Genomic DNA, 24,194 nt, shown 5'->3' on the forward strand with positions numbered 1-24,194 from the left:
AAAAATGAAATCGAGGTTTTTATTTGATTAAACAACAATTATTTGTTCAAACCGTTTGTACCGAGAACAGTTTCAAACAGTTTGTATAAGAAAAAAAATCTAAAATCCGACCACAAATGGTACAAATGGTTTAGTTTAAGAAAAATAACTATAAGAAATAATCACAGCGCTAACAGCTACTGTCTTACGAAAAATTGGTTTGTTACAACTGAAAAATTATCATCTGATAGAGATTTCACCGTGTAGACGTATCATTAATATAATATAATTAAATCATATATATATATATATATATATAAATAATAATAATTAACTAATGAGGTGATGACGTTCAGTAAACGTCTAAGTGTTTAGTCCGTTAACTATATTAATAACATCAAGTTACTGGACGATTTTTTTTTTTATAATACTTAATTATATTATTATCGTTTAACAAACTACACTGGAAATGAGCTAAAAACTGGCAATGCTATGACAAACCTTAGTGGTAGTACAATCTCCCAGGAGGTGTTTTACTCGTTGAAATATCTCCAAGACATATTTTCAAATTTTTATTAATTATTATGAGATTAGCAATGAGTAAATCCTCAAGGGGCACTGTATTGTGTGTATTCATTTATATATAATATTATATTCTAAATATGTACATAACGTATAAATTCCTAATATTTCACGAGAACATCATTAAACTATAATTGTAATTTATTTTGTTTCGTTTTTTATTTACACAGCACAATTTTTTAATTAGAAAAATTGATGTTCAGTATAAAATTCTACAAATAGTTAACTTCAATCATAATCGTTCATTTTTTATATTATTATAATAGATATACTAATCTCGTTCGGAATTATCTCAGTCCTAATACAATATTATTATAGTAATTAAAAAAGTTTTTAAATTATTCAGGTAATTATTATTTCACAACCAATTAAAAATACATTTTTTTTTTTAGTTTAAATGCGAAGCGGAGAGAAGGTAAGTATTATTCTGACTGCCAATAATGATAATAATAATAATAATAAATTATTTACTGACTTGTGCACTTTTATAGTAAAAAAAAATATTATTACAATACTATTATACTTACACTATAGTGCGGAATAATTCACAGAAAAAAGTTGTATATTTTACTACCTACGTTAGAAATTATATTTTTTATCGTCTTAATAAAAATATATATTGCGGTATAGGTATTATTATATCTCAAGTGAATTTTTCGATTCATATCGAATACATACAAAATATATTATTATTGTTTAAAAGCTCGATAAAAAATGCATCTAACGCAGTACACTTTCAATTTTGGCTTTTGTTTTTATAATACTTAGTTTTATCTACAATTATATATAACAAACGTATGACAACCGAAGTAACTTTTGTTCTAGTAAATAGACTACTTAAATAATTATACTCATTTGCGCTATAAACACCACGGTTTTTATTAACTGTTCTAAGTAATTTTTTTGATACTTTTATTTGTTTTTAATTTAAGATAGCCATTTTATTAAAAATAATTTGTCGACAATGTTGACAAGTCGACAACCGGTTTTGGATTGTTAATTTGTATGTTATTAAAGGTTAAAATTGTATCTAAGAGTGGTTTTCGACCAATCAAAATGTCAGCAAATTATCCTGAATAAAATGGCTGTATTAAATTTTAAAAAAGAGTAACCAAAGAAATAAACAACGATTTAATATAGTAAAACGGTTGAGTCCGATAGCGCGAACGAGTATGAACTAATTTTAAGAAAAAAATCTTCACTAGAACAAAATTTATTTAATTTGTCATATTTTTGTGAAACATCCTGTATAGCCAATTTTTTTTTAAGGTGTACAATGTGTACTTATTATCAAAATGTTCCGTTATTGGCATAGGTTTCAAGAAAAAAAAAAAAATTGTCCATGACGACTAAATACAGGGTATACAAAATTCACAAAACAGTCGTTTTTTATGTAAAATAATTATTTTAGTTAACTAAGTATAGTCGCATATAAAATCTTTATTATAATAATTGACTAAAAGTAATTTTTCATTTTCAGTCTGATCATATTTTTATGAAGGTGGTGTGTAACTTTTAAAAATGTATAACGTATAAAGACTTCATATAATATATTGTAGGTTACTCTAATAGTGAATTTCAAACGATCACTCCATCTAAAACATTTGTTTAATCTTGAACATAAAAAAAAACTATTTCCGTTAACTTATCATAAAACATTTTTTCTTGCCTAAAATGTCTTACCTAAAACAATTATTTCATATAAAAAACTACTGGTTCATGAAATTCTGATTAGCCTGTATTTAAGTGATATTTATATCATGCGCTTATTATGTATATATATATTATTTTGAACTTAACTTTTGATTTTACTCGCTCTACTTAAGTTTTCTATTTCCAGTTTTTTGCTTTTGAAAAAACGTTCATCATTTATGGGCGACGAATTGGTACATTCGAAATATTATAAATTTAAATGGTTTTGATTTATACTTTACAGTGTTAATAATAAATTCCTAGTGGCTAAAATTGAGAAGTTTTATTAAAACACCCTGCAGATATTAAAATCCTAACGCTACAGATACTGTAATACTTATGGCATGTACAATATAGTAAGGTATTAATTAGGTTAACTATTATTTACTATTTTGACAAAACTACACGTTTTGTAGGAATTTGTTCCCCGTTGAGCACTTTACTAAACCTAGTTTACAAATTACAAAGTAATATTATACAATAATATAGTGCTTTCCGCCAGTTATCGGTTAGCCTGAGAGTGTGCCTTTGCGGGCATGGCATGTAATAATATGATGTATTTGTTTCGGTTTTTGTTTTCGTTCTACCGTCAGTTAATTATCTATGTGTATGTTTAAATAATCTAGTCTTCTCCCAGCAGTACCAGATCATCGGCTACCACGTCGCTGATGTGCAAGTATATGATCCAGTACATGAGGTTGAAGCAGATGAAACATACCGGGAACACAATTCTGGAATACTTGTCGATGTCGCTGGGCGTGATCCCATACATCTTATTGATGTCTTTCTTGGTTTGCATGATGTGCTGCGTCGGCATCGGTGTAATGTTGTCGTCGTCTCCGCCAAGAGTGTTCTCCAACGAACCGCCTTTCAGATAGTTTTTCGGATCGTGCGCTTTGTATCGTACCTGTGTGTTAGGATAATAAAAAAAACGGTAAGACTTCTTCTTAAAAGGATGAATTTCGTATATTTATCTTCATTTTAACGGGTATATGTTATCGGGCTTAATACAAGCAATTTCACGTCACCATTTTTGCGTTACACTTTTGCTTTAATGTGATAAGAGATAAGTGATGTGATAATAGAGATAAGTGATAATTTGATAAATGATAAGAGATAAGTGTTATGATAATAGAGATAAGTGATAATTTATGAGAGTTAAGATATTAGGGATAAGTCATAATAGATAACTAACATATCCATGATTCTATGTTTTTCCGTCGTTTGGAGAGAATAACTAGATTCTTTTTTGCACATTGGCTGAATCCTAAACGATGGTTTAACTCACACCGACCTTTGCGGACTTATGATCGGTGATCGTTGATTAGATATATATTTAATAAAAGGGTCAAGTTGTAACAACTACAAAACGTATTTAAAAGACGACACCTATTTATAAAACGGAATCGATGATAAATAAGAATTTTGCAATGTCTTACGGTTTGCCTGGGCGTATGATCCGTGTCGCCCATCATCAAGGAACCGGCCAGAGTAGTTGCACCGTGACCCATGTGACCGTGACGGTGGGTGTCATAATGGCCGTGACCCGACAGTGTGCCGTGGCCGCCCAACAGGGGTCCGTGGCCAGACAACGTGCCGTGAGACGCTAGAGTGTGACTGGACAAGCCGTGCGGTAAGGTGCCGTGTCCGGAGATGGCGGCGTGACCGGACATGGTGCTGTGACCGGAAATCGAACCGTGGCCATGATGACGGGAATGGTGGCCGTGCGCGTGGGAATGCGAATCACGGTGGTCACCACCAACTCCACCATGACCACCACCTCCTCGGCCACCGCCAACTTTCTTCTGGTCGGCTAATTTTTGTATGGCCAAGAAACGGTTTTTCCTCATTTGTATTCTTTTTGCCATATACCCCACGGTGGCGTATTCTGTGGAAAATTAAAAAAAAAACGCTAATAAATGAATTCTGATAAAAACACTATACATAGGTGGCAAGTTTGTTTGGACATTTGGTAGTTTTAAACACTTTAAGAACATCCAACGTTCGCTGTTTGATTTTTGAAATTAGTCAAGTGGGTAAATCGGCTTGGAGCTAAAATGGCTGAACGTAAGGCGTCTGATTGAAATAATATCACCAACCCAGTAGCGATGCGAAGACCATGACGAAACAAGTTCCCAAGTACACGTCGATGGATTTGACGTAGGATATCTTTGGTAACGCCGCGTTGGTGGACGACATAAGCGTGGTCATAGTCAACACGGTGGTAACACCGAGTGATACTCTGGCGGGTGTAGCGCATCGGTTCAGCCAGAAGCTGACCCACGATATTATGACAATCAGCCCGCTGGGTATGTATATCTGGATGAGGTAGTAACCCATTGATCTAACAAACTGTATCTCGCAAGCCAGTCTCGAATAATTTCCTTTGAACAAATAACACATAATCAGTTGGCAGACTTGATTTCTCGCTTGGTACTCTAGCGTCAACAACAGTGCTTAGGACTTACCCGTGGTCAAACTAATTTCCATAGCTCTCTGTCGATGGCCCAACACTTTGAACTGCGGCAATGATACTTCGTTGGATACGCCCACAGAGTTTGGTCCCTTGTTCCATTTGTAACGAATGTCTCGCATCGTGTAGCCGACTAGAAACAGTAAAACGAACGAAAACCAATTTCAATAACGTTCTTTGACTTTTTTTTGGGAGGATTTTCCGCGAGTATTCCAAAGCGGAGACATAATTCAGTTTGTAAACATGTAGAGAAAAAAAAATGCTCAAATGTCGTGCAGCATGTCGAACAGTAGCTCGTCAAAAGCTTTAGGTCACATTAAAAAAGCACGTTTGTATGCAAAAAATATGTCGTTGACTTAACAAGAAAAATAAAAAATAAAATCAATAGATATAAAACAGGTCACTCATCATCGTAGTTTCATTTAAGAAAGTGCGTCTGAGCTTGTCAACATCAAACGTTACACGCTTCACGGTTTGATTAATTTTCTCAAAATATTTACAACAAATTCTTAAAAAAAAAATTTGGCATGCTACTACATTTTACAGCTTTAGCTGAAAATATCACATTTTTTTTTTGTCTTTTTACTGACAACGGAGCTAGAGTGAACAGAACTTACAGCTCTCGATTTCGATGTGGCACAGTTGTCGGTCCATCGGAAAATACTGCAAATTCATCGGACACGAAGCGGTGATGGTCAAGCTGTAACAGAAAATGTTGTTTAAAAAAAAAAAAAAAAAATAGTACTAGCCAGAAGACCTAATATGTGTAGAGCTTTTGAGGTGGTTTTTACACACTCATCGAAATCACGTCTATTCTGTATATTGTGAAACTATTGTTGCCAAAAAAAAAAACTAAATAGATAAATAGGTCTTTTCGAAATGGTCGTCATTTTTTTTTTTTTTTTACATTGAAAGTGAAGTGACCCTTCTGTTGGAATAATAATCAAAACTTTGTTTTTAGATGTCACTTTTTGTCAGCTATCTTAAGGCGTTTTCTTTCATTTTGTTGACCGTCGAACGCGTTAAATTAAACGGCCGTTGCTTACCGAATACTCCGAGTGATGCTGCCCGAATGATGTATCCTTATAAATTCGTTGCTGGTGGTAGCTATGTGGAAATACGACTGTTTTTCATTTACAAAGAATGTGTCGGGCACCCAAATATTTTTAATGAATTCCGATCCCACGGACAGGGTCTCGACCCCCGGCCGTTTGGTGAACGCCAACCGAGGGTCTGTCCAAAATTGCCTGAAGTAAAAATCCAACGTGAAGTCCTGTAAAAAACGACATGTAAAATATCAAACACGGTTTTTCGGATGGTACATGGTTGGGTGGCCCAGAGGGCTGTGTGGCCAAGGGATCCAAAACTCTTGGCAAGCACTATAATTCTTAAAAACGGCTAAGTTACGACTTGTCGCCCATTTATACGAGGGGGTTTAACACTAGAAAAAAAAAACGACGCGAATTACTTGGATAAAATATGCTTTCCGTTTTAAGCCGACTAATTCGGCGTTGCCAAAAATAATCCACAACCGACTGGATCCGAGTGAAAATTACATAAAAGCACTTGGATTAGGAAAACTCTCTAAAAAAAAGTATATACAAGGTTTTTTATTTTTTGTAAAAGGTTATAGTTAATTTGTTTGATTGTTTTTTTTGGTTTGAACATACTTTTTATTGGAAATTTCAGCGGTATCGAGCTGGGGTTTACCCATATAGAGCTATAACCACGGCTATATGAAAACAGATAGCTATTTTCTGATAACGGAAAATACTGATAAGGGAGTGGCGAAGATATCAGTGTTGCCGCTTGAATTAGTATAAATTATTGTGCAGATATTTCACAATATTATCGTACATACTCATTATTAATCGTAAGATATAAAATGATAACTAATTATATTATCACAGATTAGATAATTTCATTTAATCTAATCTGTGTTATACTATTTTATGCTCGAATCTGTGGTCACACTGATTTGATTTTCAGTCATGTGACGTCAAGGTTTTTGCTTATACACCGAGTGAGCTATACTGTTTTTATATAGTCTGTGCTATGACTGAAATGGTGAATATATATATATATATATATAAATATATTGTTAATTCAAATCAACCAAAAAATAACCGCTTGTTAGTGTTTTTTTTTCTCCTGGAAATAATATTAAATGTATAATTTCTGCCAGAGTTTTGGATCGCTCGTTTATGGTATTAAAAATTGTAGAACTATGTATATCACTAATCGTTTCTATAAATCTCAGTTCATAGGTAATAATTACATTAACAATAATAACAGTGTGTACATGCAATAATAGAAGTAAATCAAAATCGGCACGCTAAGTTTTCACGTATATATACTGTAGATATATACATAAATGGTGTTTTGTACATCATGCTTTGGACATGAAAAACTATATGGTGTGTTATTTATATACAATAATAATATCATAGCTATAACATGCATCATAACGTCATGCGATTTCTTGGATTTTACGTCGTTTGTAGTTGAAAAACATTAGATTTCGTTAAGAGCTACTCATAAAAAAGGATTTTTTTTTAGATGTAAAATATTTATATATATATAACACGAGTATGATTATTTGTGTATGATAAAACACACATCGGTATCGAACAGAATTCCCCTTAACCATTATAATAGTGTAATAATTGAATAGAGTGATTATTTTATGACATGGTCGGTACTTGAATAAAGAAATACCAATATATAAAAGTACTATAGTAACGCGTTTAGTGTGAAACATGTGGTCGTATTGTACATCTGTTGAGTGCTTGTTATGTTGTCCAACGTCAAACAAATACAACAAAATATATATATATATACGTATTGTAACCTCACCCTATATTATCTACATTTTAAATGTCTAATTTTCAGACTTCAAGTTCCAAAACTACACTAGAACAATTGAAATAAAGTAAAAGTTTCAACCCTTTACGGTAAAAGGTATGTGATATTTTTGTTTTGGTTATCTAATAGATACAACACATCATCGAATTCACTATTCAGAGCAGCCATTAATAAAGACCCAATTGCTAAAACACGATTGCTAACGTTCGATATCGAATACGGCACTAAAACTAGTTACTAGTTAAATTTATAGCCCAATAAAGTACCTTTCAGCAATCAATCTCTAAAATACCTTCAAGGGGTTTGCTATTATTTTTCTTAGTTCCAGTCAAGGGAGTTTCATATAGCCGGCTAAGTAAATAAGCACTATACTGTGTATGTGTGCGTCTCATACGTTTATGTAAAAAATCCTTATTGACTCGTACATCAAATATAAATATCTATATATATATATTTATATAAATATGTGCTAAACTTCCGTGTACTCAAACATAGTAAACTTTTGAATAATAAATACCACTGGAACGAGAAAAAAAAAGAAGCTAGAACGCACTATAAGTGTATGTATACTTTAAAAAGTAATAACATATTTTACTATTGCATAAAAGTTTGCAACAAAAAAAAAAGTTATTACTTTTCACGATCGAACTTCTCGTGTGTGAGTATATAATATATTTCTAAAATCGTCAGACTTATAGCTCTGTCCATTTTTATCCGTGTATGCGACGGTAAAACAATAATAATGAATAAAAAAATATGAGTCACCGGAATACAAAAATATGTACCTATATATTTTTGATAAACTTTATATTATTATACATTCGATTCTAGTGCACACAAAGTATTGTCCGATGGCTAAATTCAGAATATTATAATTCTGGGTGGTAATGAACTACCGACTTTTTAGACATTGAAATTTACAAAGAACGACCTTACCTATGTTTGGGGGAATACCTATTATCTATAACAGGGAGATTAAAAGTGTTGATAACAAGATGATGATGATGACCGATTTAAATCTGGAAATACGAATGAAGGATACGTGAAGATTATAGTTGGGTCAATATTCACAAATAATAGGTATTTAACCTCCAAAAGCAAAGAGTACGCTTTGAACTCCAATTTAGTATAACTTTGAATTGCAAAAGAAGTATATAATATTATGTTGAATCATTATTGTTAATACACTCTAATGATCAAAATAATATTGTAATCCTTTACAATTATACACACTTATGTATTATTCATTGAAATCGAACCTAATCGTTATTAGATTAGTTTTTATATGGGAAAATGTTGTTGTTTACCATCGTTTGTGTATGCAATTGCGCATAATTTACAATATTATGTAAAAATGTCCGAGACATTATCGACAAGCAGCGAATTCGCATGCAGGGAACGTCTTTTAGTTCCTTTCATTTTCGTAACGTAACGAGACGAATCATATTGTAATATGTTTGTTAGTAATAATAATAATAATAATAATAATAATTTCGATTTAGCTAACAAATCAACCGAATGGTATCGTCATGTTTTGTGTATTTTTTTTTTAACATTAGACTCGAAGATAAAAAAATTTAAAAAAAAGCAACATTTTAGCGTCTGTTCAAACGGACGTATGTACCTCCTATAGTTGTTTTACCAAGTACAAAAATGAACAACTAGAGTAGATATTAAAACAACTGGTTTGAAAAAAAAAAACAATTGATAAGAACACGAAAGATAACGCGTATAGAAACATGTATAATAATATGTACATGTGTATAACCCGTCCGTTACATTTTTAAATTATCATTAGGGTTTAGCCACAGATATAAATAATAAACTAGCTGCTAAGTGTACATGCCGCCAATAGAGATGATAATAATTGAAGTCATCATTTTCCGCCACCTTTGTGGGAATTACAACCTTATCATATGTTTATAACTGTTATCACTGCTTAAGACAATATTATCATAGAATAACCAGAAGAGAAACTTTAGACAAATTACATGGGTCTTATGACCCGACGAAAAAAATGTCATACGCCATATTGTCTTTTCGGCAGAGAGCCAGACTATATAATAGAAAAGCAATAGATAATTTGAGTTCTCCGAAGTTTCTGGTCACAATTGATCCCTTCTGGTTATTCTGTGATATTATTTTATACACACATAAATCCCACAAAAATGGCCGACGTCGACTTCCATTCTTATCACTAGTTAGCAATCTAGTTTATTGTATATATATATATATCTGTGGTTTAGCGAAACCACCGACACAGCATTGTTGCCAACTTTATTCGTTATGCCAACGGGTTCTACACACATATATTATACTTGTAATAAACACTCTTTAAAAAATCGTACAAATCGTATTGTGATTTTACAGAAAAAGGTAAACAAATAAGATAAAAAAAATGTTTAAAAAAACTTCAAATAAAATTCATTATTATTATTATCATTTGTTTTGTACCATTAGTACTTCGGAAACGGAGCTTATACTGAGAACATACATGGTGACTCCAACCTCTACTGGGGGACCTGTAACGATATAGGTTAAAATATGTCAATATTGTTGTAAAAGGACGAACAATTTTCGCACATAAAAATAACTCTAAACGTTTGGACTTCATAGTGTTCATTAGTGAAACCTCTAAAAGTCTAATAAGACATGTTTAAATAAACGCATCTTTGACCATACTCGTACCACAGAGTTGATGAAAATTGCATTTACTCTGTGGGCATACCTCCTTAAACTGCCAATTTGTCATTATTTCTAATTTATACTGTTGTTACACCTATAGTGTACATAATATTATCGAACACTGTGTCGCTGGTCAGATCAGACCTGAGTAAAGAATACTAGGTATTAGTTGGGTAATACTACGCAAGTCTTGACGGGGTCAATGGCAGTTGATCGAACGCAATTTTATCTGCAGTAGCGCATAAGTAAAATATATTAATGGAATTTAGATACCTACTATCGAGACTATTGCTATAAATATCTACTAAACCGTTTTCCCGGTTGCCACACGGTTTCTACATGGTATGCACAAAAAAACTAGATGTAACATATTATTTTGGTCACTGGCCCATCTATTATAAGCCTACCTGTGTCAAGACCAAACGAAATGACCGAGTCGCCATTAATCGGTTAGTCGGTGTACATGTTCATTCTCGAAGCACTTAAAACTTGCTTAGCCAAAGTACAAAATGTCTGTAGTTTCGCAATACTTGGCGTGTTGTATATTTTAGGTGGTCAAGTTGACTACGGCAAGAGTGATCACAACGCGCATACAAGTACCTGTATGCCATGTTATCTCTGTATGAGGATAGAGGAAGTTATAAAATGACGGTTTAGCGCATCGATCAATGCTTACTCATTTAGCTATAATATTATTGTGACCGTCGCTAAATAATGCCAGTGCACAAAATTAAAGGCTTTACCTACACTGCCAGACAAAAAACAAATGCCAGCAAAACGAGGGGGAGATCAATCGAATTTCAAATATAATCCGTATGGACGGTTTCCACGTGTAACTGTTGGTGCGATAGAAACACAATATGGGATAAGGTGATAATATATGTGACGTTACAGGAAACACAGCGAAGGCAGGCGGTCATAAAAAGAAACCAAAACTAATAGGAATTACCCACATAAGAACATTTTACCTGCAAGTAGGTGCACAACCGTACCTAACCTAACGTAATTGAATAGATGAACTAATCGTTACTTAGTCTTAAGTCTAAAATTATTATTTTTTTAATTAGTCACGGCCAGTTGTGTAATTAATATTCACGTGTAATCCGTACACAGGTCTATTTATTGCGAACCAATTCAGTAGTTTTGTTTAGACAAAATTTGCTTAACGGAAAATTCTGTGATTTTTTACACCACTAGTTTCGACTACGCATAAATTCGATTGAATGTACAACGGGCCGAAAGATTTCCACTAAGAATATCTGTTGTCAAAAAGTTTAAACGGCGCTTTATACCCCAAATCGTTTTTATAGATATAATTTTGTTTGCTTTATCGAAACATCAGGCGTTTTTCTGACGTTTTCTTGTTGTCTCGTCCCAAAGGAAACAAAATAAAAAGTACTCCGAGGGTTCGAGAAACTTTTTATAAGTTATTCATGACAAATCAAATCCCGTCAAAACATATTTTTCGGCTCTTCGCGCGTCAAATAGATTGGAAAATTGCAAACCGAACAACCCGAAAAGCCATTTTACACACATAATAGAAAAACTTAATCAAATATTTGTACATTTATCTGTATAATATTCTCTCAGTTGCGGCTATTGAGACCGTTGTTGCATAATAACATTTCTATTTAACGCTTATCAGTGGCGCGTCAAAGGATGGAAAGTTTACCAAATGGTCTGGTCTACCAAATGAAACCTCAACCGAAAAAATTAAAGGACTTGGGGGTAGGTTTGGAATGAGATATGCTCGGACACGGCTAGAAACGACAGCGCTAATCAAATATAATAGTTTTGGAGTGTGGATAGACGTGCTGGCTCTTTTATCTAGACAGTAACAATATGGCCAGAAAATAAAGCTTTTAGCCATAAACAGGCGGTCTGAAATTGTCGAATTATTCCATTTGATCATAATAATATGCTGTCCTCAACAGCACCGTTTTAATTATCACGTGACGTCACTGTTCGAGTGTTTTGCTTAATGGGAAATCGCGTTGCACTTAAATACTATATAAAAAAAAAGTGTACATTTGTAACATTGACTTCAAAGGGTATCGTTGAAAAAAATATTACACGTGTTTAAAAAAAAAGCTTTTTACGTTAAAATGTATAATGATATTCCGCATTGGTCGGTTTAAAAAAATGAAAAGAACGTTTTTCCATTAAACATGTTTATACGGTGTACGTTTGTTTTTCAATAGTTCAAATAATATGATTTGATTTGTCCGGAAAATGAAAACTGTTTTTATTTAGTTTTTTCGTTTACCGTGTTTCAGCTGAATGAACGATTATTACTCGGAAAACGTTTGGAGGAATTGCGAAAATATTATCATTCCGTTTAAACGGTTAAAATATGTTTTTTGTAATATTATTCAGCAAGCGTAAATAATCAGACGAAAAACAAATAATTCCACGAGCTGAAACGCAAACCGACTCCTAAGAGGATGCTACCCTTCACAACCCCACCCCCATCCGTAATTTGTAGTGTGAAAACAGGGTTTCGTCGAATGATTAATGAATAATTTATGGTGGTTGTGTAGCACTGCATTCACCGAATTTCCATAGGAAAATAGAGGACAATATTAGACTACTATATGCTAAAGCGTGGTAATTGTTTGCTTGATCAATTTTATTTGAAAAATGATTCACTCTTTATAACAATAATTCTAAGACACATTGATTTGAAGAAAAAAATAACCCTAGTTATTTTCTCCGCTCCACGGAAAAAAATTTAATCGTGGATATGTTATCTCTTATCACTCGTTTCTTATCTCTAATCTCTTATCACTTTTCTATATTTTACTGCTTACTACACTGGTCAATATACTTTCGGTCGGTCATTTTAACAAGAGGCAACGCGCGAAGATAGTGGGAAAAAAAAAACTATGCCGTTTGCTATTACATAAGTGTGCTACATACAAAAGCTAAAACGACAGTTCTAAAACGCAAAACGCGCTATCTAATAATAATGCTATGTCGATTGATAATAATTATGTTAATTATCGAAACGATATACAAGAGACGGGCCAGCAAAAATTATTACGCCTCGAGCACTGTCACAGTGCTACACTTTATTATATTAATATTATACACTTAAGACGATAAGAACGTTGGTCTGTGGGGAAAACGTGTGCCCTTACCCGTCACCATAGAGTTTGTGTTTGTTTTGCGGCCTAGGACTGTAGATAATACATACCATAGACCCAAGGACTTGCGGTCTTTCTCGTCGGTTGGTTGATAATAACATTTTTTTTTTGACGCTTTCTATTATGGCCGAACAGAAATTATAATATTATTATTCTGTATTATAATATAGACGGCGTCGTAAACAAACACACCGCACTCATAGAGAGTAAGTATAGGTCTCGTCGTTGAATATTTTTAAGATTATTTCCTCCTTTGGCCAGAGAAGCGTGTGGCCCAAACTAGGTACGTAGTATAATAGTGTATTATAATTTAAATAATTATATATAATAATACAATTGTCAAAGATTTATGAGATCTAAAATTGTGTTCATATAATCAGATGGAGTAAATTGAATGTATCAATTTCAAATTTCTAAAATATAAACACGAAATTTTCAGCCTTTTTAAAACCGTTAAGTTGTGTTTAAAAACTGTTGAGTTTTTACTAAAAACGGCGAGCAGTTGCCGTGGCACAGAAGGACACAATACTGTACATTGTAATAATATGTCGATAATCACGACCACGTCCTTCGACCGGGCCCGACGGGGTTTAAGTTTTAACATAACGGTATAAAAATATAATAAAAACAAAATCCATTACACGAGTTTTGTTTAGACACGCGCCCGGAATTTCGCCGCCAAACCAATTTAAACGTCCTACGCGACTTAACTTATTTTCTTGCAATAATTCCAATCCAACAACCACGGTCCGTCTAACAAAAGCTGTATTACATATCCGAGTAATAAACGCATTTAAATGCCGCAACAAAAGTACCGTCGAGATCTCATTTTCTAGTTTTTATTGAAATAATATTAACTTTACTACGAAAAAAAACCAGATAAAGACAACGTGACAAACAAAAAAGTCGTACCAAAGATTGAAATAGCGCAGCACCTTAGTGACACTGACAATAATAAGCCCCCCAAAACGGGTTTAAATGATATTCTTTTTTTTTTTAAATTTTGGGAAATCGTTTATGGATTTAGATACTTATTACAATAATAATATTTAAAAACATGGATATGTTATTGGGCTGGATACAAGAGATATAGCCATTTTCGCGTTACACTTTCACTTTCAGTTAGTGATAAGAGACAAAATATAAGTGATATGATATATATGATAATAGATACGTGATAAGCGATAACATATCCATGATTGAATGTTTTTACGCGGAGCGGAGAAAATAACTAGGTTTTTTTTTATTGTGTTTTTGCTGTACCTACTTTTATCCGTTTTGACAGCCAACTATCGGTCTAAAACATACTTAGGTACACACAAGGTACGCGATTATTTTCAATCATTTCAAGTATTGCTTATGCGTCTAAACATACACTGCTTATCACTACACTAAAAGCTCACTACGGCCTGTTTGTTCGAATCGTCGTTTTACTTCTATTCAGATGTTGTTTTCATACGGATATAATTATTATTGATTATTATTTAATAAACGACTACCGGGAGCCGTTGAACAACGGTAGGGAAAAATTGTATTGTATTATAATAATATTATAACAGTTACTACGACGTGCTATTAAAAAAAAAAAAAATAATAATAATAATAATAAATCGACCGTTACGTTAAACTAAGCGTTTTAAATAATAATATATATATATATAATATGTAATATGGTTGGTACGCAACACAATAATGATACTAAATGAGGTTAATGGTAATTAGAACTTAGTTTGTTCGGATGCAACTACCGTTGATTATAATATAATATAACAACTAAGATGATGATAATATATATAAAAATATAATAAAGAGTAGGTATAGTAAGTGTTACGTATAGAAATACAAAAACAATAATTTTAAAAAAATAATAATAAACACATATTGTATGCTTTCCTATCATAACCGCAATAATGATAAATTACAATAATTGCGTAGTTATCTTTATTATTATTATATTGTTTGTACCATTTGCACTTCAGACAAAGAGCTGATGCTCAGCACGTACATGGTGACACCGACTTCTACTGGAGTACCTGAAATCCGGCATATTAAAAAAAAATATGTATAAGAATCAAAACGATACTGTTAGAATTCAAGCGGTTTTATATTTTAAAGATATTGTACGAGTTGCAAGTTTATGTAAACTCGCGTGCAACATTTTTAAGGCATCACAAGTTAGCTTGTTCTTTACTTCCGACCGAGTTTGCAAATCATTGGCCATATTATTTTATCAACGGGTACTTTCGACAAAACTATTGAAACAGGTAAGTAAAACAGAGATCAAAGCTGCTCGCATTGTTCTGTGAACAGCTACTAACGATGGGCAGATATCGGGTCTCCAATGCTATGATCCATTTGTCTAACTCGTAGATCATTCACAAAACGTTAGACCTACCCAAACGGTACTAGGGTCGACCAAACGTAAATCTACATCGTTTTAGTAGCTCTTCAATTAAAATCTATCAGACGACGATTTATACACCGTTATCCGTTCTACTTGTTTGTGAGACACACGGGCACTGAACTCAATATGAAACGCGTATTCAGATTTTAAAATGTCCCAGCCTAGGAGGCAGCCATTTTGTGTACCGATTTCATAGAAAGTAAAAATGCTACGTTAGATGATGATGATAACACCACAGAATAGATGAAAGCAAAAGGGTCACTTTCAATGTAAACAAAAATGTGACGACAAATAACAATTATGTATAGATATAACGTTATAGCGGTGAAGCTTCGAGAAGATGGCCGTCGCGTTTTTGTGTGATAAGTATCTTGCCCGTGTTAATTCTTATCAATGTATGGGGCCTAATGATAACATAGAAAAAACAATGCATATCATGGACAAAACAATTACTGTTCACAAAATGGCAGCCTGCTACTAGTGGACATTTTCATAAGCAGGTCAATACATATTACATAACACATTGAGTTCAGTGCACGAATCCTAATCCGGAGACGGTATTGATGTATAGAATTTTTCTATTATCCAAAGTTTACACACAAAACGTAGACCTATGTATCCGTCGTGATGCGCCAGACATAGTGAAGTCGTGTTAAGACAAATGTTATCGCCTTTCCTTAGCAACGTGTTCTGGGCGTTTTTAGCTTCGATGCAGAGCATAGATGCTATTTCGGCTTTTCGGTCGTAGTGTGCGATAGAAAAAAAAAACCAAATTTATCTATACAAAGACAAGGGGGAGCAAACAAGAAAAGGCCAAGTGTGATAAACACACACACACACACACACACGAGACGGGACATACCTCGCGTGCACTATGTGTATGTACTGTGTTATGGGTTTTGATCGAAGAAGAACACGTGCGTTTGTCTGCAAGTCCAAAGCCGACCGAAATTCGCGAAGAAACCCAACCAACCCCTTGTCTATTGGCTTCCGGACACGTGATAACAGCATGTGTGTGTGTGTGTGAATATTATGTGTTTGTGTGTATATATATATATACAGGGCGTGTTTGCCGTGATCTAGGCTGTGTTGGCGGCCTTACGCGTGCTAAAAAAGCTCTGAAACCGCTGCTGAAATCGAAAATAGCGTCACGGCGCTACAGGTCAAATCGATTTCAGGGGAGATGATGGCCGAGTTTGCACGCCCACACGCCGTTCTCTCGCCTGCCTTCCCTCTCTCTCTCTCTTTCTACCCCCTCTCCTCCGCAGCCGCGTTCCTCTCCTTTATATACATATATATATTATATCGCTTAGTTTAGAGCTCTCAGGCACAGCGCAACATCCCACCGCCGCCCGGCAACGCTTATCCACGCCACGCCGCCGCACATTCCATTCACCTCTTTGCCAACCGGCAGCAAAGCCGTCGTTGCCGCCGTATTCATATCGACTGGGTCAATTCATAATATACGTCATACACCCATCTCCCCTTAGCCAGCAGGCGGCGCGATTTTACAACCACGGAGGAGAGAGAGAGAGAGAGAGAGATAGTGCGCACAGATATATAATATACACACACGACATATTATTATCATTTATAATAATATCAAAATATGTTATTATTATAGATAAAAAATATACGATACGATTATTGTGTATCGTAAACGCCAAATTGCGCTTGCGTCGTTTGAAGACTAAGAAATAAAAAATACCACCTTAATATTTTGGTCACAGACTATATTATTATGAAAACAGATAGCTCACTCGCGAAGACATCTGGGTAGCGCCGGTAGCCGCAATGAATCGGTATAAATTATTGTACCGCAGATTTTTTACAATATTAAGAGGGCGTCGCACCGCCCATTTTTAAGGAGTAGAGTATAGGCAATTTTTTACAAAATCTTAATTTAATGGTTAAACTGTGATGTGTAGTTATTAGTTCAATAACTAGGACTAGGAATATTTTGGTAGTTAATTTATTTTTTGGACTATCACAGCATCCTTGAAAGCGATTTAAAAACGTTTTTTCATCTCAACTTGTTTAAGCAGACTGAAAATAACTAGCTTAATTTTGGATTTAGAGTAAAAACACCTATTATAAAATTAAAAGAGAACAATATTTCGGAGGGCAAGACGGTACTTTTTTTTCATTATTCTAAGTATAACGCTTTATACATAGTTTAGAAACAACGACTATTTGAACATTTTTAAATGACTGTAACTTTCCAAAAAATTAATTTTTTAAAAAAACGCACCGTCTTGCCCTCCGGAATATTGTTTTCTTTTAATTTTATAATGGATGCTTTTACTCTAAAACGAAAATTAAGCAAGTTATTTTCAGTGTGCTTAAACATGTTTTTACCACTGAAAATCACCGGTGCGACGCCCTCTTAATGTCAAACTCAAACGGTAACATTTAAACACAGATATTATATTGTTTAATGAACTAGATTGCTAAGTGTACAAGCCAGTATGCCAACAATGGATAAGATAATTGAAGTCACAATTTTTGTGGGAATTAAAACCATATCACAAGTTAAGTTGATAACGCAGAATCAAAGATATTATTTTTACACACACATAAATCCCACAAAAATGACCGACGTGGACAATTTAGTTTATTATACATATATATATATATATATATATTATATGTGAATTTAAACGATAACTGACTACATTGTCACAGATTGGACAATTTATTTTTAATTCTAATCTGTGATGTTATTATGAAATTTTACACTTGCTGTGGTCACGGTGATTTCCGTTTTGAGTCGTGTGACGTCAACTATCCGTTTTCATAATATTATATTATAGTCTGTGTTTTGGCTTAGGAATATTATCACATGGACTCCTCGCGGTCAAGTATATAATATGCAACGCTATACTTATGCAGTCGGCATTAGTGTGATGATATAATATACCTAATAGTACCTAAGTACAATAACGTACACGGCGGGTATGGCGTTGTGTAAATGAATGACTCACCTCCGTAATTCGGTCTTACTCTTTTGTCGTAGCTGCCGCTGAACGAATCTAATATAGCTGAAATGTTCACGTCGCCAAACATACTACTGCCGGGAGCGCTGAAACAAAATATAAAAAATATATATATTATTACAAAAATCTTAAGTCGCCTACACGGACCGTCATAAATCATAACGGGGACAAGTCAACGGTGGCGCCTTTCGAGTCGTAGTAGCTGCGTACTGCGTTTAGACCAACAAACTATAATGTTATTGCCTATTAGATAGCAGCGGCATTTGTTTAATACACAACTCGCAGGCCCGTCCATTTTCAAAATAACTATACAACGTTCTCCGCCAACAGACAATGCCGGTTTGACAATGTGAAACATTAAAATATTAAAAAATCGTTTTTCAATTTCAACCAGCCCCCCCCCCCACTACCTTATATGAATTAACGAGTAAAGATAGGCTAAAACTGAGAATAACTATTGGATTAGCGTTTGAGAAATTAGGTTTTCTTATAAAAATACAGTACTTAGCAGTACTGGGTTTCATTTAATAAGTTAAACTTTCAACAGTTAAGACTTCGGTTTTTTGAAGAAAACCTGCAAATTTGGTGCGATCCGAGCGGTTCTAAAATTGTTTATGAGACACTACTATATTATGGATGTAGACTAAAAATCCGAGCCGTACCTAATTGGTTGAAGTCGGTTGACATTGCAGTCACGGACTAAGATATGAAAACAGATGGCTCACTCGGCCATAAACAAGGAAATGTTTAAAAATACTGAGTGGCGAACATATCGGTGTAGCCGCATGAATTGGTATAAATTATTGTGCAGATATTTCACAATGTTGTCGTACAAGCTCCTTATTAATTATAAGATTTAAATGAAAACTAACTATATTATCATACAGATTAGATCGTTTCATTTACCAATCTGTGATGTACTATTATGAAATTGTATGGTTGTTGTTTATACGCCGAGTGAGCCATTATTTTTTTTTTCATAATATTATTATAGTCTGTGTTGTAGTCATGTGTGGTGTAGCTATAAAATATATTGTCGTGACTAAATTGAGCGTGTAGATTAAACGGTGATTCGGAGTAATAACTATCATAATGTCGTGTTAAACGAAGAACTATGCCAGGTAGCATGTGGCGGGGGTGGATAATAGATGTGTTTTTTAAACCGGGTGTTAAAAAAATATATATAATATAATATTCAGTTGGCGTAAACGAAACGGTCGGCGGACGAATTGTGTAAGCAAAATAATAATAAGTGTTTTAATAATAATTCAAAACGAACGAAACGCAGTGCACGCGGATGGATTAACAAACAAAGAATAATTATTATCGTTTAGACGGGCTTGCTGGCCGTTTATTTTCTCTCTTATTCGTCGGGAAATTAAAAATTCAACAGCAACGCTCAGCCAAACGTCCGGACTTGAATTCGATACCCTTTTGAATATTTTCAAACACCCTGTCAATAGTGTATGGGGTCAGTTCAAACCGAAATCTGTTGAAAATTATTAAAATCTAAAATGTTTTTCTACAAGATCATTTTTGTAGTAAAAAAAAAACCACCTATAACTAATATGCTAAATTGTATTATACACATAAAGATAATAAAATTCAATCTAATAACTAATTTGCACGATCAAACCTCTTTTTTTTTGTTGCAAATATTGCCTAAACTTTTATCATTTAAAAAATATTTTTAACGTTAAGTTGTATTGTATAGTAACTTTGTGTTATGGTCCGTACAAGGCAGTAAATGTCAATTTCAGTATTGTTATTTGCTACAGTAGATAATATTTAGAACATATAAATATATATTTTATTATATTGTATGTACGGTATTTTGTTGTTTATTGTTTAGCGCACTACTTCACTCCAATATATTACATATATAGTTTACACTCGTATCGACAAACGCTTTAGATGTACTTTCTGGTGTTTTTGTATCGTCACACTTACATCATACACCAGTAAGAGCATAAAAAAAAGCCAACATAAAAGAGTTTTACTGTATAAAAGTGTACTTCACTTTGAATAGGTATTTTTGGTACAAGGGCGCTCAGTGGCAAGTCAACACCCATCGATGGTTATCGTTGCAGTTCTTTTGTCCTTTTAAGTGTTTTGGCTGCTCAAGTTTTAATAATTCTCTTCGTCTTTTAAACGCCAATAATATAATATAATATCTCTTGTTTTCAAAACACAATTCAATTACTGTATAATTTTAAGTAAAAAGGCGGAAACGTATGTTTGCCTCGAGTAGTTTAAAATAAATTACTAACTGAATTGATTTTACTCTTTGAAAGGGTTTCCGCAAACCGAAAATGCAATAGGCTCTTTGAATGAACTAAAATGTTAAACAGGGTTAATACGTTGGTGATATATTTTAAATAAGCATTCATTATGCAGGTATGCCGAAACGGCGACTCGAAGAAGACCATAATTATGTGAATAATTAACGTGCACGCGATTGATTGAAACAACTATATTTTTATGATCGGATCTGCTGTCAATTGATCGAATAATAATTAGCCATTAAACATTTTACGCCATAAGACAAATAATTACACTCGAGACGATAATCGAAATCGATTACTTTGGTAAATACTAAATATTCAAGTAAAAGTGAACAAATTAATAAATGTTTACACTTGAATAAGAAAAGTAATTCTTTAAAAGAGATACTGATAGGAATTTTAACTCGTTTTCAGATTATTATTTTTTTGTTTAATCTCTTCATCGTGATCGTGTCGTTGAAACGGAACTTCATCTTAATATTTCTGTTTCATATTATACATGTAACATATATTAATATTTAATTTTTTATTGTAACAGACCACCTAAAATGCCAGGTCATGTTTTAAAATACTTATTATATGTTACTTGGTCCAGCATAACACAGTGAGTTGTGACGGTATAATGTAACAATGGCTATAAACACCACCACAAACGGTACACTTATAACTTCTATTGTGTGTTATGCGACTTTGTCAAAATTGAACCCATACGTCCGCTACTGGCGAGATGTGTTGTGGATAAACATGAACGGTTTAAACGGTTTTCACATGGATATGTTTTTGGGCAATTTTCGTGTCACGTTCGATGTACATGTGTATTGTATTCAGATGTTCATTGTAAAATATTATAAATGGTTTATGAATACACATAAAATAGTATAAATGTCAATATACATATATATATATATGTGTCAATCCTGCCAGCGCAAAACAATGAAGACCAGCTAACAGGGTCGACCTCTGGAAGCTAAATGGACTCGGATTCTAAATCTCTATAGCCCCCTCAACAAATGTGTACTTATACATTTAACATACCTATGATTTAATATTTTTTCCGAAAATATAGGCTTCATACATGGGATGTAACACGGCGTTTAAATATAAATCAATTAGTAAATTACATTAATCATTGACGACTTAAAGATTTTTTTTTTAAATTAATCAGGCACGCTCTAAGGACAAAGTGCGAAATCGATTTTAATTTTTTATAGTTTCCAGCAAATCAATCAACTTGTGAGTAATGCGAATTATATAGTTGATGATAATGTCGGCGATCCGTTTTCAATAGTATCTTCGAATGAAATTCAGTAACGATGAACGTTTGAAAGGAAACGTTTACATTACCTCTACGGCCCTTTTTTGTTTTGCATGTGCTAATTAAAACGTACCTACTTATTCATTCAAAATACAATAAATAGTTTGTTTAAAATCAACTGTTTATAAAATAACCTTCGGTCGGTTAAATGATTGACTAACGGCCAAATCAGTCGTAGGTCAATACCCCAAGTCGAAGACAAATTTGTTTCGTTTTTAATTGTTTTTTGAGACATTTTAAAGGATGCGGTGGCTTGACAAAACTAAGAAAACGTTTCTATAACCTTCCTGTATAATAATTATTATGATGTCAACAAACTTCTTACGATTCACCGTCCGCTATTGGTTAGCCGCAATGTGTCAAAATCAAGCGATACGGACTTGGTGGAGGGGGCGGGGAGGATACTTACGCTGCGTGTGTGCTCGACGTTTGAGCCCAGAAGGTGACGCAGGCCAACAGCCACGCGGACATTTGGCTGGCCGCCGTCACTCGTCCGGCCATCGCGGCCGACGTGCCGGACGTCCGCCTGGGTCGTCGGCTGACGGACGCCGAAGCGGCTCTGGCGAGCGCCGGTGCTCCTGTAATTGCCGGTTGGTGGCTATCGGCCGGTCGCTGGTGTGGCGGCCGTCGGTGGACGGCTCTCGGGCGGTGGCCATCTCGGCGCCGTCGGTCGTACGGCCGGATCGTCATGGCGGCAGCGACGGCCGTGCGACGACGACGGACACGACGGCAACGTCCGCTGTCGCACCCGCATACGTCCCGGGTAAACGCGGACGGGGGAGCGCGGCAGTCACACGGCACGATGCGAACGCGCCGTGTCGCGACGATGTTTGTTGGGAACACGACTTACAAAAATAATATAATAACCAGAATTTATTATTAAAATTTAAGTTTTTCGGGGGGGGGCAGGGGGGGCTGTGCGGGCGGCGTGAAGAGAGGGTCGCGCTTGTCGGTCCGGCGTACGCGTAAAGCAGGTGGACGTCGGCACGAGAGCGGCACGATACGGGCACCGGTACACGCGGCGGTCCCGGAGCTTTCTCCGGGGTTGTTTGCGAATCCCGTGGCAGCTGGGCACAGGGGCGCCTACCGCCGCCGGTGGCCGCGCGCGCCGTATTGATTCGGCACACCCGTCCCTCGTTGTACGCGGCCGCACCTCCCCTCGAGCCACTCTCCACGGCGAATGGCCACCACACCGCACACACACACACACACTCCTGCACTCATCTCGGCCGGTCCCTGCGGCAATTACCTAAGGTTTTTCGATACGTATAATACGTTGGTGAGTTCGCAACACGCCGTCATTCTGATTTGTTACGTTACAATAATAATAATAACAATGTTGTTGTTGTTGTTGTTATGTACACGAGCAAAGACGGCCTCGATACTTGCACACCGCGTCCGGGGATACCGCCTTAGAGCTCGTACAGAATTGTACATGTATAGCGGCCACGGACTTTGAAAATAACAGCTAATTATTTGAGCGTCGCGGCGGTGCCGGAGACTTGTTTGTGTTTATTGTTTGTTTACCGTCTGCACCGCGCCGTCCGGAGAGGAAGTGCTCGACCGGCTGCTGGCTATTTCACTTTACACGTTTCCCTCTTTGGCGGCCCTCCCGACCCTCCACGCCCCTCCATACCGGAGGAAATCTGAGCTTTTGCCCCCCCCCTCTTTAAGGATTTTACTTTTTTGTTTAACCGTTTGTTTTGGTTTGACTGTCTTTAATAAAAACTAAAACGTCGAACTTGAACGAAAAAGAACCATTGGCAGAGATA

General features: G+C 35.0%; 1 protein-coding gene across 2 annotated transcripts; it reads right to left on the minus strand.

The window, feature by feature from the left end:
* Nucleotides 1–1,060: 1,060 nt before the first annotated feature.
* LOC126839017 (gamma-aminobutyric acid receptor subunit beta-like) lies at nt 1,061–22,947 on the minus strand. Of its 2 annotated transcripts, XM_050573916.1 has the most exons (9): nt 22,832–22,947; nt 18,811–18,908; nt 15,388–15,455; nt 5,773–5,999; nt 5,344–5,426; nt 4,722–4,859; nt 4,353–4,637; nt 3,693–4,141; nt 1,061–3,160 (listed from the first exon to the last, which is right to left on the minus strand). In XM_050573916.1, exons 1-9 carry the CDS (start codon nt 22,921–22,923, stop codon nt 2,876–2,878), a joined length of 1,725 nt encoding a protein of 574 aa, XP_050429873.1. In that variant the 5' UTR covers nt 22,924–22,947; the 3' UTR covers nt 1,061–2,875. The 2 variants fall into 2 exon arrangements, with proteins under 2 accessions (XP_050429873.1, XP_050429874.1); XM_050573917.1 differs by lacking the exons at nt 15,388–15,455; nt 18,811–18,908; nt 22,832–22,947 and adding an exon at nt 10,046–10,108.
* Between the last annotated feature and the right edge of the window lie 1,247 nt (nt 22,948–24,194).

The sequence above is a fragment of the Adelges cooleyi genome, unplaced genomic scaffold, assembly GCF_023614345.1.
Source record: "Adelges cooleyi isolate 19-005CV unplaced genomic scaffold, UGA_ACOO_1.1 ACOO_flye_CR_arks_rails_tigmint_CR_PRNA_30, whole genome shotgun sequence".
Lineage (NCBI taxonomy): Eukaryota > Metazoa > Arthropoda > Insecta > Hemiptera > Adelgidae > Adelges > Adelges cooleyi.